The sequence below is a fragment of the Phacochoerus africanus genome, chromosome 10 (genome assembly GCF_016906955.1).
Source record: "Phacochoerus africanus isolate WHEZ1 chromosome 10, ROS_Pafr_v1, whole genome shotgun sequence".
NCBI lineage: Eukaryota > Metazoa > Chordata > Mammalia > Artiodactyla > Suidae > Phacochoerus > Phacochoerus africanus.
The window spans coordinates 65,474,111-65,494,572 of record NC_062553.1 but is presented as its reverse complement, the minus strand read 5'-3'; the positions used below and the strand labels follow the sequence as shown (position 1 = coordinate 65,494,572).

The 20,462-nt window shown below is 36.8% G+C and overlaps 1 protein-coding gene across 1 annotated transcript; it reads left to right on the top strand.

Moving 5' to 3' along the window:
• Positions 1 to 766: 766 nt before the first annotated feature.
• LOC125137431 (transmembrane protease serine 11G-like) lies at positions 767 to 19,598 on the top strand (the record flags this gene model as incomplete). The annotated part of the gene is made up of 8 exons (XM_047798117.1): positions 767 to 823; positions 4,064 to 4,131; positions 5,704 to 5,864; positions 11,612 to 11,650; positions 12,929 to 13,100; positions 14,294 to 14,553; positions 16,209 to 16,351; positions 18,016 to 19,598. Coding segments are annotated over 8 exons (1,062 nt in total), but the record flags the coding sequence as incomplete, so codon positions are not given.
• Positions 19,599 to 20,462: the final 864 nt, after the last annotated feature.

Here is a 20,462-nt window from a genome sequence, read left to right as displayed (position 1 = left end):
AGTTCACTGAAACCATGGATGATAGTCCTTATTATTGCAGTGGGTGTGTTGGTTCTAGCAATAATCATCGGTGTTCCTGTTTATCTTTTGGCATTTGGTAAGAATCTATCTCGTATTATTTTGAAAATCTGAAGATCTAGTCAATTTATTTCAAAACCTTAATATCTTATAAAAACTTTCATAACATTTTAAAGTGGAATTTTTATTGTAATAATAATTTGCATAAATGTGTATAGATATAGTATAATTCAATGCTTATTTTCATAAATTTGCCTACACTGGGAAATGATAATCATTTAGGTATAAAAATTACTTCTAGCACTTAAAATTTGACTTGGTTCACATATTATCTCGAATAATGCAATAGATTCATGTTATGTTATTATACGGTTTAAAATGAAAAATAAAAAATTATTTTAGTAGCAATTCTAACTTGGAAGTCCATGTTTGGAAACATAATACATTCTATTACTATTATTTAACAGCTAAGTTTATGAATTATCACCAACAGGTGATAACTGTCAGGCTATAACTGACAACCATGTGTCTATGATTAAAAACAGGACAGTAGTAGGTCTTGGCCCAAGTTGTCAAGGGTTTAATTCTTAGCAGTTCATCAGTTATTGGAGTTTTTTTCACATCATCTCTTCTGATACAACTCAAATGAACTAAAGATAAACCTTCCATTTTTATTCTCCTTTCCAGATAAGAAGTTTCACTACTACCAAACCTCCTTTCAGATCCCCAGTATTGAATATAATCTTGATTTTTCAGTGGAAGACTCAAAACTTACAACAGACCTGAAACAAAAATCAGTAATGAGGTAAGCCTGAGCTCTGATGACATCATTCCTACCCTGACAAAACTACTGCAAAGAAAGAGTTTAAAGTTGCACACACCAAGAGTTCCCATTGTGACTCAGTGGTTAACGAATCCGACTAGGAACCATGAGGTTGCAGGTTCAATCCCTGGCTTTGCTCAGTGGGTTAAGGATCCAGTGATGCTGTGAGCTGTGGTGTAGGTCACAGACACAGCTTGGATCTGGCATTGCTGTGGCTCTGGCATAGGCCAGTGGCTACAGCTCCAATTAGACCCCTAGCCTGGGAACCTCCATATGCCACAGGAGAGGCCCTAGAAAAGGCAAAAAGACAAAATAAATAAATAAATAAATAAATAAATAAAATAAAATAAAATAAAATAAAAAATGCACACACCAAAGAACACACCAAATTGCACCTAAAAATACAGAATGCCCAGTTCACCATCAGGTCCTCCTAAAAATATACCTCATGCAATATCTGAAACCTGCTTATACTTAAAAATCATTCACTGTTTATCTGAAATTAAAATTTATCTGTATTTTTATCTGATAATCCTGGCAACTCTAATTAACCAACATTACTTCGTGAATACTGAAAAAAATACATTAGAAAAAGGATAATTGCACTATACTGAAAAACAAAAGCCCAATATAAAAATAAACAGCTCAGATATGAAAAAAAATTATTAGAGTTATCTGGAAATATAACTCAGGTACAAATACTTCCATATATCAGATAGTAAGCTCCTTCTGTGTACATGACCCAATACATTTCCTATTAGGCAACTTACACTAAACATTTATTCCTGGAAATATACCACAGAAACACACAGATTAGCTCTTTCACTTGTGTACATGGCTTCAACTGAGTCTAGCACTGACCAAAAATGGCAGATCATTTTGCCAAGTTCAGAAATACCTCTTTAGCTCTTTCCCAACAAAAGCAAAAGCTGATGAGTTGAAGGAAGCAACTGGGTAGGACTGGCATGCCTTTTCAAAACTACATCCTAAGGAAATTTTGATTAGGGGGAAAAAAAATCAGTGCAGGATATAAACTATTTTGTTATAGGAAGCAATGTAGTGAATCAGACAATCGAAGCTTTCAAGTCAGAATGTCTAGATTTATATCCCAGTTTTACCCTTTGTCAGCTTATCAACTTTGGGAGGGCTACCTGAATCCTCAAAATTTGAACTACAAAATAGGGATAATTTCATCCACCTTCCTGAGTTACTCTAGGGATTAGTTTATGCTGTGAATAAAAAGTATAAAAAGTAATGTCTAAATAAATGTTAGCATCTGCTTCATGATCTAAGAACTTTTCATACACTTCTGCTGAAGCACTTACCACACTGTTGCATCATTATTTTGTATATGTCTATGCCCCTCTGGATTTTTGAAGAGATAAGTCTACTTATTCGTGTGACTGTCACAAAGTCTGCCACATGGTAGGACCATAAAATACTCATCAAGAAGATGACTAGCAAATAAATGGCCAGTTCATTAATACTGGCCCTGACATCTAGAGTATAAATGGAGACAACATAAAGAAGGGAAGTATAGTAATTTAGACAAGGAGTTGGCAAATTTTTCCTGTAAATCACCAGAGAGTAAATATCTTCAGCTTTGCAGGTCAAAAGGTCTCTCTGTAACTACCTAAATCTGTCATTGTCATGCAAAAGCAACCACAGGCAATATGGCAGCAATGGCTGTGATCCAATAAAACTTCATTATGGACTTCTAACTGAATTTTGTAAAAATTTTAGGTGTCATGAAACATCATTCTTTTTATTTTTTTCCATTATTAAACAACCATGAAGACCATTCTTAGATAAGACATACAAAACAAGTGGCTGACTAGATTTGCCCTATAGGCTATAATTTGCTGACCCCTGATTTAGACTATGAGTCACAGTTTTAGCAAACATTTTCCTAGAAGAAGTAATTAAAACCAGTACCTAAAATGCACTTTAGAGAATTCTTGTGGAGTCCAACAATCTAAATCGTTTATATGCGCTCTTGCCATGGCTAATACATGGCTCACAAAGCTTTGATTTAAAGGGGAAAAAAAGTGAGAACTGGAAAGAGAATGGAAGAAAGCAAGCATAAAAAATAATGTATCTAAAATATAAAAGTTATACATAAATATATGTTGAAAATCTGAAATGTAAACAGAAGATTCTCTATATGGTGATTTAGAAGTGATTTTAAGACTTCACATCATACTTTGCTGTATTCCTTGCTTTTTATAACTTTTGACAATGAATATGTTTGCTTTGTCATATAAGTATACATGTGTGTATATAAAATGGTTTCCTTTGAAAAAAAATTCACTTCATAGTCAAAAGTAGAATACATGGCCATTCATTTTTGGATAACTACTGATTTCTTAGTAAGCGTATGCTCACCAAGCTATCCACTATGATACGGCACAGCACTTGACCAGAAAAAAATTTCACAAGTCAAATCAGAAGAGTCAAAAACACCTCTTCAACACACACCCAGTTTCACAATTTGGCAGCTCTTCTCTTTTGATTTATGGAACTAATTATTGAGACTGAGGTTCACTTAAGGTTTGACATTTTTTTCTGAGAAGCCAGCTTAGTGAGTCAATGATAATAAACTGGTCTGCAAAACCAGAGATTCTGTAACAAGTTACGGATTTAGTAAGAAATAATTTCTTCTAAGAATTTACACCACAGAGAAATTATCCCACATAGGAAGTCTAAAATGACACAAGATGGCAAATGTTGTTGTATTTTATTCTAAGTAATGATTTAATGTACTCTTCTAGATGAATATACTCATTTTTTAAATGCCCAATATTCATTCTCCTCCTCTTCCCCATTTATCGCAGGATGAAATCATGGCCTAAAAATTTTCGCTAAAGCCTAAAAAGCTGATCTTTCAATCATATCCATGAGGGTGATAACTAAGTATGAATGATAGTGATTGATAAGTCCATACATATCAAGTTTTCAAAGAAATTCAGTCTCTGTATTGGCTATTGAAATATCTAACTTAATTCATCCTTTTAACCATGTGACAAGTGATTTAAATACCAACATTCAGTTACAGGGATGACCTTTAAGACAATAAGATTAGGCCCAAATGAGCTTTCTGAGGACAAACTTAGAAGTAAATGCTATTTGAATTACCTTGGATTTTATACAAGCATCTTTACTGAAATGTATGAAGTTCATATTTAACAAAATTCTATACTGTTGGTTTTTTCCTTCTCTCAGATAGACCAGATATTTCAAAGATCCAGTTTAAATCATCATTACATCAAGTCTCATGCTGTCAACCTTAGGTAATCACAATTACTTTGATGAAAAGGCAACTTTGTGTTATTTAGTTATTCTTCAATTATTTGCTTTTTTGCATAGAACCTAAAAATTTTAGATATACTGAGAGAAAAAATAATTTAATATTATTACATTTAATTGTTTTTTGTTTTTTGGAGTTTTTTTCTCTTTTGTCTTTTTAGGGCCACAATGGTGGCATGTGGAGGTTCCCAGGCAAGGGGTCTAATCGGAGCTGTAGCTGCTGGTCTACACTATAGCCACAGCAACACCAGATCCAAGCCATGTCTGTGACCTACACCACAGCTCATGGCAACGCCAGATTCTTAACCCACTGAGTCAGGTCAGGGATCGAACCTTCATCCTCCTAGATGCTAATCAGATTCATTTCCACTGAGCCACAACAGGAACTCCCCTACATTTAATTGTTAGATCTCCTGTACAGAGTACCTATATGGAGAGAATTTCTTTTCTTTTTTTTTTTTTTTGGTCTTTTGAGCGCTGCACCCGTGGCATATGGAGGTTCCCAGGATAGGGGTCTAATTGGAGCTGCAGCTGCCAGCCACAGCCACAGCCACAGCAACGCCAGATCCAAGCCGCATCTGCCATCTACACCACACAGCTCATGGCAATGCCAGATCCTTAACCCACTGAGCGAAGCCAGGGATAGAACCCCGCAACCTCGTGGTTCCTAGTTGGATTCGTTTCTGCTGCTCCACGATGCGAACTCCTAGAGAGAATTTCTTAACTTGGGTAGTAAATATATTCTACTGGTTGTCCTTTTAAAGTCTTTTTGGGAGTTCCTCTTGTGGTGCAGCAGAAACAAATCCAACTAGGAACCATGAGGTTTCAGGTTTGATTCTTGGCCTCACTCAGTGTGTTAGGGAGCCGGTGTTGCCACGAGCTGTGGTGTAGGTCACAGCCACGGCTTGCATCTGATATTACTGTGGCTGTGGTGTAGGCCGGCAGCTGTAGCTCTGATTGGACCCCTAGCCCGGGAATCTCCGTATGCCGCTGGTGTGGCCCTAAGAAGCAAAAAATAAAAATAAAAAAAGAAGTCTTTTTGCATTTTAGTTAAAGATTCTTACAATCATTAAAAACTCCTCTCGATTTTACTTATTTTTCCCCCCTTTTTTCAGCCGCACCCTTAGCACATACAAGTTCCCAGGGCCAGGGATTGAATCCAAGCCTCAGTTGGGACCTACGCCACAGCTGCAGCAACACCGGATCCTTAACTTCTAATAAAAACAGACACTATGGATTTTTTAATCAAGGGTAAAAAAGCTGATGAATTTAACTAATATTTTTGATTTATTTTTCCAGAAAAAAAAAAATTCTAGTATATCTTTTTACTTCTTTTTACCCTCCCCTCCCTAAATAGGATCAAGTTTTACAGGCTGGGAATCATTCAGGTATTAACACCTGTGTGATAAAGGAAGGGAAAAAAATTCATGACAATAAAATGAAATATTTATATTGTATTTATTTGAAGATAAAACTAATATTTAAATAGTAAATTATATAATAATATTACTATGGCTAGGTCCTGATTTATTAATTCTGGTGTTTTTGTTTTTCAGGTCAAGTAATGATGGTTTAAAAACAGATGTATTGCTTAAATTTCAGTTTACTTCTAACAATGCAGACACAATCAAAAGACAAGCTGATAACATTTTGCACCAGAAGTTAGAATTAAATGAAAGCTTCTTGAAGATAGATAATTCATCACCTTATCTTAGAGGCAAGAAATACCACTTTTCTTTCTTTATTACAGTTTATCACTTTAATAATCTTTTCATCTAAAGAGGAATCTTTATTTTACAACAAAATGAAACCTCTTTTCATTTTTAAGTCTCTCATTTACCCGATAATGAGCAAATTCCCACAGAATCAATCCTAACAATTATCTTCCTTTGGTTAGTATGGAAACAACTATGCAACAAGAACTATATGATAACCCAAATATAATAGCATTTTTACTCTTTAAAAAAGAGATCTTAGTGGAATTGTGTGAACTGATTAAGCATGCATGTGAAAAAACCTACACTCTGCTACTGATACAATAAGCTGTAGTACCTGGTTCTTTCTGCTGCAATCCAGTCGGAATCCAGAATGTGAGTATGGTGTGCACACGGAAATCACCATATGTGAGGCACAAACATGATGTGACTTTGGTGAAAAGCAGTCTGACATTTTCTCTTACACTCCCTCCCATAACTCTTCCTAGACAAACAGGATGGGATTGGCCAAGGACATGAAGGGAACAGAAGGAAGGGAAAGGTGACAGACTCTGGTAGTATCTGTCTCAGGCATAAAGACACCATCTTATTTATAACACAGACATTTATCTGGGTGATAAATGTTTGGGGTCTGAGATTCAACACAGCTCATTATAGTTCGAAGACTATAGTGTTAACCCTTCTATAAATTAACTTTGAAGTTGTCCTATTTTACCAGACTGTGTAAGTTGTGAAATGAGATTCTAAAGCTGACAGATAATTACGAGTGACCGGTAAGTCTTCCCCTGGTACTTTTTCTCCCAAGTTGTTCCAGAGAACCAGAGCAGGTATAATATGTTCAAAAAGGAGAAAATTGCATCACAGGTTTGGCCAAAGTCAGAAAGAAGAAAAAAATAGCTTGAAGGAAAACACCTGACATCTCTGTGAGTAATGCTCAACATTCACTTCTGCTAGTCACTTCTGCAACAGAACAGCCTCAATCCACTGCACTGGGCTTTAGATAGCAAAGACTTCCTGAAGGAAACAATCTGTTGAAGAGACGTAGTTTTTATTCTTTAAACATTTAATTTTGATGTTGAGCTCCCATTAAGCCAATGGTGAGAAACTTAAATACTCCATCATCTCTGGGTCTATCCCCCACCCTCACCCCCACTCTGTGATGTTAGGGAATTGAGGTCATACCTAGTGTAGCTAGATCAGGGTGGGGAATGGTCCATGCAGCACCTGCTGGTGATCCATCCATCACCAGGTCATCAGGTGCCTGTCTAAGGAAGTTAAGACACTCCCCATTCCCATGAAATGGTCTCGACTCAGATTCATATTTATCCTGAGATTTCTGTGCTTCCCAGGGTGCTTGGGAATTAATTTGCATATTTTTAAAATGTTACTTCTCTCTGCAAAAGACTGATAATTCCTTGAATACAGGAAGTGTGTCTTTTGTGGATACAATCACATTCCCAAGATTAGCATAGAACTCAGCACAGGGTAGGAATGGGGTATTTGTAAAATGTGGTGTCTTCAACCAAGCAATTGAAAGTGGGCATGGAACAAAAGCACTCTTTTAAAATTAATAAAAGCCACAGAACATGAAGAATTTGGAATCATTACCTTTTCCACATGGAGTTTTAGAACTATGCTTTCAAAAGTGAGAGGTTGTACATAGAAAATTTAAAAACCAAAAGTTAAGTTTCATATGGTAAGAGAAATCATTTAAACATATCCAGTATATTGGAGTTCCTGTCGCGGCTCAGTGGCTAACGAACCAGACTAGTATCCATGAGGACACGGGTTTCAATCCCTGGCCTCGCTCAGTGGGTTAAGGATCCGGCATTGCCATGAGGTGTGGCATAGGTCACAGATGAGGCTCAGATCCCACATTGGTGTGGCTGTGGCATAGGCCAGCAGCTCCAATTCAACCTTTAGCCTGGGAACCTCCATAGGCCATGGGTGCAGCCCTAAAAAGACAAAAAACAAAATAAAAATAAAATAAAATAAATATATCCACTATAAAGAAAACATGCCTGGAACACATCTACGAGAGACTGAAGGTAGTAGTGGAAAGAAAGAAAGGGAGATCAGAAGCCCTGTGCCCTACCGGGAACTACAGGTGCAGACTTGGATAAGTTGCTGAACCTCTGGGACTCAGTTCCTATTTCACAAAATGAAAATAGTAACAACTGTGGAACTTATTCTGTAGGAAAATGTTAAAGTGCTTTGAAAAGTACAAGTGCAAACAAACTAATATATTATTTTATGGATTTTCTCAGATATCTTTAAAACGCTGATGGGTTTTAAATGGGAAGCTGAAGAATTAACTTGTCTCTCAAAAATGAGAGCTTGGAAACTAAAATACCTTTGGCCTGAAAATTCAAATATTGGAAGAGTTAGCTGGGAATACCTTGAGTCCAACAGAAATCTATTAAGTTTGATCATTTAAAAGTATCTCTTACAGGATTATAATAAAGTTCAAGGTGATGCTTTGAATTTAGCTTTTAGACATAATAAAATGCAAGTCTGATAAAGTTGTCTATGTATATCTTCTTAAAAAAACACTGCATAATTTTAAATTGTTCATATATAATTAGGTAATTTATTTCTAAAATACATAATCTTGCAACAATTTCTTCTCATTTTGTAGAAATCAGAATTCTTTCCAATGGTTTCAAGTAACTGAATTTTAAAAGAAAGACTAGATTTTAGATGAAAGAAAAAGAAGGGGAAAAAAGAAAAGAAAAGGAAGGCAGGGAGGGGGAAAGGAGAAAGAAAGGGAAAAAGAGAAGGAAGGAGAAAAGAGAGTAAAGGGAAAGAAGGGAAAGGAATAAAATTAATTGAAAGAACCAATTAACTAAAATTGTCAGTATTTCATGAAAGTGAATTTTTAGTCATTAATTTTACCATTACATCCCTGCATGAAACTATTAGGTAATTTTTTTATTGATCCTCAAAATGCCTCTATTCTACTTCCCTCATTATTTAAATATATACAATGTAGGAGTTCCCGCTGTGGCACAGTGGGTTAAGAATCCAACTGCAGTGGCTTGGGTCACTGCAGAGGCACAGGTTTGATCCCTAGACCAGCGAAGTGGGTTAAAGGATCTGGCATTGCCACAGCTGCAGCATAGGAATGGAGCATAGGTTGGCAGCTGCAGCTTGGAATCAATCCTTAGCCTGGAAATATCCACACGCCATGGGCACAGCCAATAAAAAAAGTAAGAAAATGTGTAAACACAATATAAAGAAAAAGTACACAGAATTTCTTATAGGGAAGGAAAAATAATTTTCCTTCTACCCTTCTGAGTTCTTGGCTAAGACCTCTGTAGTAAAAGATTAACAAGAGAAAAAGAAGTTTATTAACATGCATACATGGGAGATAACCAGGGGAAAATGAGAAACTCAAAGAGATGACTCAGAATTCAGCTTCAGCATCTTCATCAAAGAACAATACCTTTGTGAAGAAATGAAATGGCAGGACAAAAAAAAAAAAAAAAAAAACAGTTTTTGTCACCCAAGGGCAGAGGTAAAGGTAATTAGTGGAGGGTGTTATGCAGATTCCTCTGGTGCCTTCTCCAGGCTGAGAGGGCCTCACACTTTCTCCAGGGGTTAATCTTCCTCCTTCCTGGCAGAGAGGAAGGGAGGGCACCTTACTACGTTCGCGTTTGGCTTTCAGGCAAATAAGGGAAGCACGGAGAGCTTTTCTTATACCTGCTTCTTCTCAATTATCTTCAGCTCAAAATAATTCTTATGCCAAAATGGCATTATTCTGGAGTGGCATAATCTGCTACCTTCACACTCTAGGAGAGGGTAAGGTGGTAGTCCTTTTTAAAATAAATAAATTAATTAATTAATTATATTTTTGTTTCATAATATTTTTTTAAATGTATAAACTTTGTCTCTAATTCTATATGAATTATCTCAGACCAAAGTCAAATAATATGTGCTATGACTTTTATGACTTTCATTTACACTAGTATAATGTAAACATTTTTGAAGATTTTAAAATAATTTTGCTGGTCTCAGCCAGTGGCTCTTTTACATTTTTTTTTTTAAGGGCCACACCTGTGGCGTATGGAAGTTTCTAGGGGTTGAATCAGAGCTGCAGCTGCCGGTCTACACCACAGACACAGAAACCAGGGACCCAACCCACGTCTGCAACCTATACCACAGCCCATGGCAACACCAGATCCTTAACCTAGGATTGAACCCACTTCCTCATGGATACTAATCAAGTTCTCAATCTGCTGAGCCACAATAGGAATTCCTCTTTTACTTTTAAATTTAATAGTTTGCATATTTTATAGCAGTTTTTATTTAGCATAAGAATAAGTTAATAAGAAATATTAATATTTAATATTTCATTTGACCCATTTTTCAGTTTGCTTCCAATTAGAAACTGTGTTATCTTCTTCATTCAGATCCAGTATCTCATCCACCATTCAACTAAATTTTCTTTTGGGTAGGAAAGTGAGTAGTTAGAAAAGGAAGAAATCACAACAAACCACAAATTTTACACAGCTAATAATACTCTTTGTAAATTTTCTCCTTACATTATTTTCTTTGGCTGAATACTCTCTGATCATCTCTTCAAATATCAGTGGTTTTGTAATATTTTCTATAGGAAGAATAGAAAAATAATTCAGGCTTTCTACCATCATGTTTGACTGATTTTTAAAATGTTATTTTGAAATACACAGTTGCGGGATGTTGCAAAGAAATTTATAGAGAAATCTCATGTACTTACACCCTTTCCCCAGCTCTACTTCATCCAAGAAATTCAGGTGTACACAGTCCTTGGCGCTTACTCATATTTCACAATTATACACGAGTTCATTTGTGTGTATACAGGTCTCCACAGTTTTATCACAGGTATAGCCTTGCATAGCCTTGCACCACAATCAATATACCATATCAAGAGGTGCTAGCTCTTTAAAGCTCACACCCATTTCCTCTACCCCTCTCCAGCCCCCCAACCACCAATCCATTTTACATCTCTGTAATTATCTTAGTTTATAAATTTCACATACATAGAATTATGTACTTTGTATCCTTTGAGAAGGACCTTTTTGCTCAGCATGACTTTCTTGAGGCTCATCCACCTTGTTGTATGTTCCTTGTTCCTTGTTATCCTTGAGTAGTTTTCCATAGCCTTCCATAGTTTGTCTAACCACTTATCCATTGAAGAGCACTTGCGTAGTTCTGAATTTGGGGCTACATAATGAAGCTGCTATACATTCATGCGTAAGTTCCTTCAGGAAATTGTCTCCATTTCTCTAGGATAAATGTCCAAGAGTACAACTGCAGTTGATAAAACCATTCTGGTTTTCAAACTACTTTTCAGAGTGGCTGTACCATTTTGCATTTTCATCATAAGGATGACCCAGGTCTCTGCAACTTTGCCAACATTTGATGTTATCACTATTTTTCACATTAACCTTCCTGATATGTGTGTAGTGACAACCACCTAGACCCTCTTCTGTTTAACCTGATATGATAGTAATTAAAGGCAATGGCAAAAAAAAAAAGTCTTTCCCTATGTCAATGACTTTATAATTATGAACTAGCATTTTCCCAAAGTCTACATACACTGGGTTTAATTTATATCTCAGCCTCTCCTTTTTGTAGAATTTTATTTAAATTATAAATTTCTTGACTAATCCAGTTCCTCCCAACCAGAAATATTCATGTCATATAGGCAGACTACTTTAAATTGTAATTGTTCTCTTGCTGAGCAAGCATCTTATTTTTTTTCCAGATATGAATAAAGTACAAGCAGAGCACATTCTGAACAGCTGTAAGTTAAAGAACATTATTGAGATGTATATAAATCAAATAACAGAACTCAAAACACTTTCAGAATATCTCTATCCCAATGTTTATTTTTTCCCAAAAGTATGTATTATCTCTGAATGGATATATAACTTAAGTCTCCCCAAGGGGAAAAAATTATTACTAGTTATTGGGAATGTTTATATGGACATGCTTGTTCTTCATCACAGAAAGTTCCACTGATGACTTCTTTTTTATTATTATTATTTTAGGGTTGCACCCATAGCATATGGTGGTTCACAGACTAGGGGTCGAATTGGAACTACAGCTCCCAGCCTACACCACAGTCACAGCAACCCCAGATCCGAGGCACATCTGTGACCTACATCACAGCTCACAGCAACACCAGATCCTCAACCCACTGTGGGAGGCCAGGAATGGAACCTGCATCTTCACAGATGCTGGTCAGATTCATTTCACCTGAGCCACGATGGGAACTCCATGATGACTTTGTTTTAACAGTTCCCTTTTATTTTATCTTTATCATTATTGGCCTCATTTCATTAGAGCAAAAAAATTTTGCTTAAAACTTAATACCCACTAACTTAATATGTGAACTTTGACATTTATGCTACAGTAATTAATAACTGCAATATTAGACAAGTATTTTTTTTCTTATTGCAGTATTTTTCAAAAGTGTACAAATGGTATTTTTGTTATAAGTAGTGTACATTTCACACTAGAAAAAATGCAGACATCACAAGTGTAAACTCCTGCCTCTAAGTGACCCAGAAAGTATGAAAAAAAAACCCACAAATTTTAAAGTCAAATTGCTGTTAAGTATATCAGGAAGGGTGTTAATTACTTTTTAAGTTTATCCTTTTTTATTTTACTTATTTATTTTTTGTCTTTTGGCTTTTTAGGGCCACACCTGTGGCATATGGAGGTTCCCAGGCTAGGCATCTAATCAGAGCTGCTGCTGCCAGCTCATGCCAGAGCCATAGCAACGCCAGATTCGAGCCATGTCTTCGACCTACACCGCAGCTCATGGCAACACAATCCCCATTGAGCAAGGTCAGGGATCGAACCCACAACCTCATGGTTCCTAGTCAGATTCATTTCCGCTGCACCACAATAGGAACTCCTAATCCTTTTTTAATGTGAGTATTTATTCTGTCATACAACTTTGATTAATTTTTAAGGTAAGCCAGTCTTATAACATTTATAATGTTTCCATCTTTATGTGCCAAACACACACACACATTGATAACTCTGGAAATAACCATGTAATGTCCTCTGACAGGTTGCGGTTTAGGCAGGGAGTCCCCGTCCATGGAAAGAATTGCTGACGGTAGTGTTGCAAAGAAAGCTGACTGGCCTTGGCAAGCCAGCCTGCAGGTGGACGGCGTCCATTTCTGTGGAGCATCTTTGATCAGTGAGGAGTGGCTCCTGACTGCTGCTCATTGCTTTGACATGTAAGTCCTCAGTCTGCACGGACCAGATAACCAATTTCATCTTTTTTCTCACCTTCACTTCCTATAATTCTTTGTCTTTTGTCCTTTTAGGGCCGCGCTAGTGGCATATGGAGGTTCCCAGGCTAGGGGTCTAACCGGAGCTGCTGCTGCTGCCAGCCTACACCACAGCCATAGCAACGCCAGATCTGAGCCACATCTGCAACCTACACCACAGCTCATGGCAACACCAGATCCTTAACCCACTGAGCGAGGCCATGGATTGAACTCGCAACCTCATGGTTCCTAGTAGGATTCGTTTCCACTGCACCACAATGGGATCTCCACTTCCTATAATTCTTATCCTTTTTTAACTGATCATCCTAGGCCCTAAAATAGTATTCATAATTGTCCTGCAGACTTAGAAGTAACAATTACTGAAGAATAGTAGAAAAATTAGAGTACCTTCAGCTCCAACTGAATATATATTCTCCAGCAACCTCAACATTAAGAACAAGTCAACACTGCCAAAAGTTAAACACACTCATTGGTTTTCTTGAGATATATCATAAACTTAAAAAAAAAACCCTCAGATAATAGTACCCCAACCCACAAAACTATATCTGATTATCCCACATGAATATCGTGGTGCTGTGAATTTATTATTTGTACGCTTTTTGGAAATTTAACATATGGGGAACTTGGAGATAATAGAGATACAGCAACCCTAGTTTCTGGATAAAATGTTAACTAAAAAGAAAGGATGCCAAAACTATATAAAGTGTGGCTGCAATTCTCTCTCTCTCCTTCTTTCTCTCTCCATAGATATACATAGATTTATATAACTGTGCACAGATATGGCTGCATGTGTGTTTATGTACATGTGGGTGCATAACGTCTAATTTTTATTTATCATTTCCTCAACCAATCTGAATTACTTTTACAACTAAAAATGGCAATAATATATTGTTTCCTTTGGAAAAAAAACCACAAACTTCCCCTCAAGGAGAGGAATTTATGCTACCGCAGAATGGGGGGGTTGTTCTCAGCAAAATGAAAGCAAAGCAGTCCTGGGGGAGAAGCCCCCAGTAAGGATGTGGGAGGGTTCCCATCAACTATCACCTTAAAGAGTTTGCCCTTCCTTCACCCCTATGTCCCATGCTCAGCCAGAGAAATGATCTAAACTAACCATAACCATCCTTTTCATCTGTGATCAGTTATAAAAACCCCAAACTCTGGATGGTTAGTTTTGGAACAACCCTAAGCCCTCCACTAATGAGAAGAGAGGTGCAGTCGATTATCATTCACGAAAACTATGCTGCCCATAAGCACGACGATGACATCGCTGTGGTGAAGCTCTCCACACCTGTCCTATTTTCAGAAGACGTGCACAGAGTCTGCCTCCCAGATGCTACTTTTGAAGCCTTACCAAAGAGTAAAGTGTTTGTCACTGGATGGGGAGCATTAAAAGCAAACGGTGAGTATCGCAGTAAAAACATCCAAGCAAAGAAATGAAAACTTATCCCCCATTGGGATGGAGATATAAAATAAGACACAAAATCAAAATACAAAAAATAAGAGATGAAATCAAGCTGTCCCATGACAAATATGGCAAAAACAACAAATAAAACCAGCTATGGTGAATTAGGAAAACCACTATTATGATCACAGTATTTATGTTTATTGTCCTCTTTATGGGATATTTTGGAAACTACATAGTTTTAACACTCTTCAAAAAACTTGAAGCATTTTTTTCACATGATTTTTTTTTTTCTTTCTGTTACTGCCTTCCATATGTAGTGATTCTGCTATGGCTGCACGATTCCTGAAGTATGTTATTTGCAAGCAGTAATAATGATAAGCTTCCTCAATGTGTCATACAATTAAACAGAAAGAGCCTTAAACAAGCAATCTGAATGGTGCTCCTAATGCTAAATATTAATGGGGATCTTCTGATCCATGTATCTGTGGAATAGTTTTGAGCCTGAAACTTTATAAAGTTGACAAGAATGACATTTTACTACACTTAATAATACATAATAAACTGTAAAAATAGACTTTTTAGATCCTGATAGGAGTTTGCAGTTTCTGTCTTTTGGCAGGATTTTTTACATATGGTTTAATCTCTTGATTTTCTTTTTTTTTTTTCCAGGCCACACCCACAGCATATGGAAGTTCCTAGGCTAGGGTTTGAATCAGAGCTGCAGCTGCTGGCCTACACCACAGACACAGCAACATGGGACCTGAGCCTCATCTCTGATCTACACCACAGCTCATAGCAATGTCAGATCCTTAACCCATTGAGCAAGGCCAGGGATCAAACCTGCATCCTCATGGATACTAGTTGGGTTCGTTAACCACCAAGCCATGAAGGGAACTCCTCCCCTTGATTTTCTGACTCTTGTTGTAGAAAATTCTCTTATGGCATTGTAGTCTTATTTATATGCTTGCTCAAAGTACAACCTTTATCTGATTCTTTATCAGATGGTGGTTAGCATTTTTTGGCAATAAAGTATTTTTAATTAGGGTGTTTATATATACACATATATATTAGATATAATTCTGTTGCACACTTAATAGACTACAGAATAGTGTAAACATAGCTTTCTCTATTTATTGGAAAAGCAAAAAATTGTGTGACTTGCTTTATTGCAATGTTCACTTTATTGAGGTGGTCTGAAACCAAACCTGCAGTATCTTAGAGATATGCCCATATAGATGTATCACTTGTGAAGCAATGAGTCAGATTTCCAGAAAAGGTAAGGTAAACTGTTACAGATTATGCCAGGTGGTGATTTTAAATCTAATGTTATCCTCCATTTAGATATGTTATCATGGCTAAGACTCAAAACCAGGTGAGCTTTGGTTTCCTCATCTGAAAAAAAAGAGAATGAATACCCATATCTACCTTTGGTGGTTGCTGCTAGGATTAAATAAAACAGTGAGAGTAAATGTGCCAAGCATGGGACCGAGTACATAGAAGATGTTGAACTTGAATCTGAACACCCATTGAGGCCAGAGTCCTCCAAACAGCATGTTTTATCACAGTTTCACCTTTTGTAAGAAACAAAAATTACCTGTCATAAGCAATAACATGGAAATTCTTCATCTATTCATTTTTTTCTTCTTTAGGTCCTTTTCCCAACACTCTGCGAGAAGTTGAAGTAGAGATCATAAGTAATGATATATGTAATCGAGTTAGTGTATACGGTGGTGCTGTATCATCAAGAATGATATGTGCTGGATTCTTAAGAGGAAAACTAGATGCCTGTGAGGTAAGAAGAGACTCAGATCTACAAAATGCATCTGTTAGTAGAGTCCTGTGACTACAATATTCAAGTGTGGAGAAGAGTATAAAATAGACGAAATGGAAGAACCGTAAGAAAGAGTCATCATTTATCAGCCTAAGGTCTAGAGCCATACATAAAAAATAATCACCAGCTGCGTACTAGGGCTCTGCTTAGAGAAAAGACCACAAGCAACAGCAGAAACCAAATCAGAAAGACACACAGTCAGTGCTTCAAGCCACAGTAATATCAAATGTTAGGTATCAAGTCTCTCCAACTGCAGTCAGTGTGGAATGGGATCTGCAGCTTATCTCCATGGCCAAAAGAGCATCGTAGCACCAGTGCTTAAACAGCGTACATCAGATAGAATTACATATTTAGGGAAAAAAAAACTATATTAATTCTAAAATGTTACCTCAAGAATCATGTACAGAAACTAATAAATGGCATTTTCCCTCAACCATACAAAATATTAATTTTAATTAGTAAGCATTTAAAGATAATACATTTTAAAGTATGGCTATTTAAAAGACTGAAAATAAATAATTAAAATAATAAAAAGTTTACCTATAGCATTTGAAACTGAAACTAACGGTTGAGCAATTCTTGAAGGATTAGGCTTTGAGAATTTTATACATAAGAGCTTTTTTTATTTGCAAAGGTATCACTATTGATCCACCATTAGCTATCTGTCATACAACAGTAATAAATAGTCATTCACTACACATTCAAAATTTTTGTGAATTGCAAGTTAGTGTGGCAATTACTAAAAGATATCAACATTAAAAAATACAATGAATGTACAATGAATTTCAATCTAGTAATATAGCATACAATATTTAGTTATTGGTTTTAGTACCAATGAACACCAGTGAAAGGATCTGGGAACATACTCTAGGATATAACATCTCCTTCCATCACTTTACTTCCTGCAAAGCAGAAACACAGGTGGTCCAGATACAATTAGATTACATCACTGAAAAGGAGGAATAGACTCAAAAACACAAACAAGGATTTGTTGAATAGAGAGTTGTATTTGAGTTTATTCTGTAAGAAAGGGAAGTCCTCATGATTCACACACTCAAACCAGTTCCTTGGGAGCAAAATCCTTTGTGTAATACACGGTACACAGTTGTTTGGAATGCCCTTTGCATATCTTCCTCCTCTCAAATCTGTTTCTGCACAATGATACTGCGTCTCAGACACCTTCCTAACAACTAGAATGAGTGGAACAAGAAATTCCACTCAAATTCAAAGCAAGAGTTTATTCCTACCTAACAGAGCTAGGAGAGGCTTCATGGAGGAGGTGACATTTAGTTGAGCCTTGAGGTTATATTTACATAAGTGGATGTTTTGACTTAGAAACATCCTAAGCAGTCTGTGCTCTCTGTTGAGATCAAGCAAAACTAAAAACTGTGCAAGATAAAACTGAGACCTTAGCTTTATGCATACTACCTTCCGTATAAAGATATTAAACAGAGATAATAGATAATAAAGATAATAAATAATAAGCTCGATTATCATACTAACAGTAAGTACAAATAGAATTAGTTTTCCATATTCAATTCAAATAGTAGTCATCCAGATTCTGATTAACTTACATTTCTGATACCCCTTTATTACACTGATTTTTTTTTTCTTCTCCTTTCCAGGGTGATTCTGGGGGACCTCTGGTTATAGCACGTGATAGAAACATTTGGTATCTTATTGGAATAGTTAGCTGGGGAATGGACTGTGGAAAAGAAAACAAGCCTGGAGTTTATACCAAAGTGACTGGTTACCGGGACTGGATTAAATCTAAAACTAACATCTAACACAACCAACACCTCTATATCCAAAATGTAAATGCTGTGTGTGGTCCCTAGCAAACTGATTTTAGTATGTGCCCCTTACTGTCATTAAGTTCAAGATGCAAATAAGGGTGACCTGACAACTCTCCCCACAAACTTGAGGAAAGCAGAATTCCTTTCACGTCACCTGAAGTGTCTTGCCGAACATGACGCATACAAGATACTGTCAACTCCACAAAGGTGTGCCACTGGTGCTAAGTGTCTCTGACTACCTCCTGGCCCACCTTTCTGCTCCTACTCTACAATTCCCACTTTAGAATAATCCAGCAGTTTAATCAGGTGAATACCAGTTGGCTAGGTATTCTTTACGTTTTTCATGACAGAGCATGCTGCCCTTCCCTGACTTCACAGTTTCTATCTTCCTCATTTAATAACCCACAGTAAGAATCTGTACGTCTACTGGGCCAGAAAACTCAATGCTCATGCAAATGATGGAGGGGCACTCCTGGAACCAGATCTCAGAGGTGGCATTACTGTGAATCCCTCCTGCTTCACCCTCAGGTGTGCATTTCACCTTTCCCGGAAACTTGAAAAATCTGACATTTACGTTTACACCCAACAGGGCAGATTTTAAACTCTTCAAACAACTACATTAATGTTTACTTTGGAACAATGACTAAGTCCTTGGATCAGACAGCAAGAGAACTGGAAATATTGCCTGGTACAGGATTTTGTTCTAAACTATGAAAACATGCCTTTTGACAGTTAGAAAATAAAAGCAGTTCCTCAGCCTTTCACCAGGTGGGACAGAGAAGAGGCAAGGACCATGAGAGAAATTGCCTTCCATATCTAAAAAATGGGAGAAGGTCCAATTCTGGGGTAAATCTACTTTTTGCTTCTGTTTATTTCCTAATGCAGTTTATTTTATAAAATGTTTTATTTTCAATAAACTTCAGAAAAAATAAGGGACCTGCAGAATAAGAAACCAATATAAATTACGCATTCATAAATAACTTATATGAGAAGCTAATAGAGAATTAGAAATTCACAGACAATTTGATAAGAGTTTGGGAAAGACTTTATAATATTTAAATTTACTATTAAAATGGTATTCTTTGAAGAACTGTATTTACAGATATATTTAAACAATAAATCATCTTTGGAATGGTTTAATTATTGTATAAAACCGACATTTTCATATATAACTGTATGTTTTCGTGCACTGTACATGACTATGGACTAGTGTTTATTAGCAAGACTCAATTTTTTCCTGTGCATCTAAACCTTTATTTGCTCCCCCCCTTTTACAATTCATTTAGTTAATGAAATAACTGCCACGTTAAGACTTTTTTGTGTTTTATACTGAGCCTCTCTTGCCCCCATAATATTATATTGTATGCTTTAAAATATATTTATAAGAATAAATGTAAACACATTCTCTTGAATCATCACTATATGGTGATTTCTCAACCTTGGCACTATTGACACCATATCACAAATTATTTTTGATTGGGAGAAGGGGGTGCGGGGTGGTGGCATCCTCTGTATTGCAGAATGTCTAGCATCTTCCTTCCCTCTGCTCACCTGATACCAGAGGTAACCCTACTAAGGTGTAACAAAAATGTACCCAGACACTGCCAAATAGCCCCTGAGGGGCAAAGTCACCTCCAGTTGAGAATGACTTCCAAGGCATCAGTAGCCAGAGGAAAGGGGTCACTGTTAAGAATCTTGCACCCAAAATTTCCTTACATGTTTGAGAATATCTTTCTTGTCCCCTTTTATATAATGCTAATGCACTTGAGAATGCTAAAAGACCACCTATCATGATCACACTTATATCTAAACTCTCCTAGCCAAATAAAGATTATCTAGGGGAGTTCCCGTTGTGCCTCAGCGTTAACAAACTCGACTAGTACCCATTAGGATGCAGGTTCAATCCCTGGCCTTGTTCAGTGGGTTAAGGATCCGGTATTGCCATGAGCTGGGGCGTAGGTCTCAGATATGGCCTGGATCTGGTGTTCTGTGGCTGTGGCACAGGCTGGTGGCTACAGCTCCGATTCAACCCCTAGCCTGGGAACCTACATATGCCATGAGTGCAGCCCTCAAAAAAAAAAAAAAAAAAAAAAAAAAGGAAAAAAAGAAAGACCATTTGGAAACTGAAATTGGTTGGAGAAAGGAGGTAGTTTGAAAAATGAGTTGCTACAAGCAAATAATTCATCTCTAGATAGGTGGATGGATAAATAGCTATAGATGTAGATAAATAGATCTCTTTCTATATATAGAGAGATCTACAGAGATTAAAGAGATAT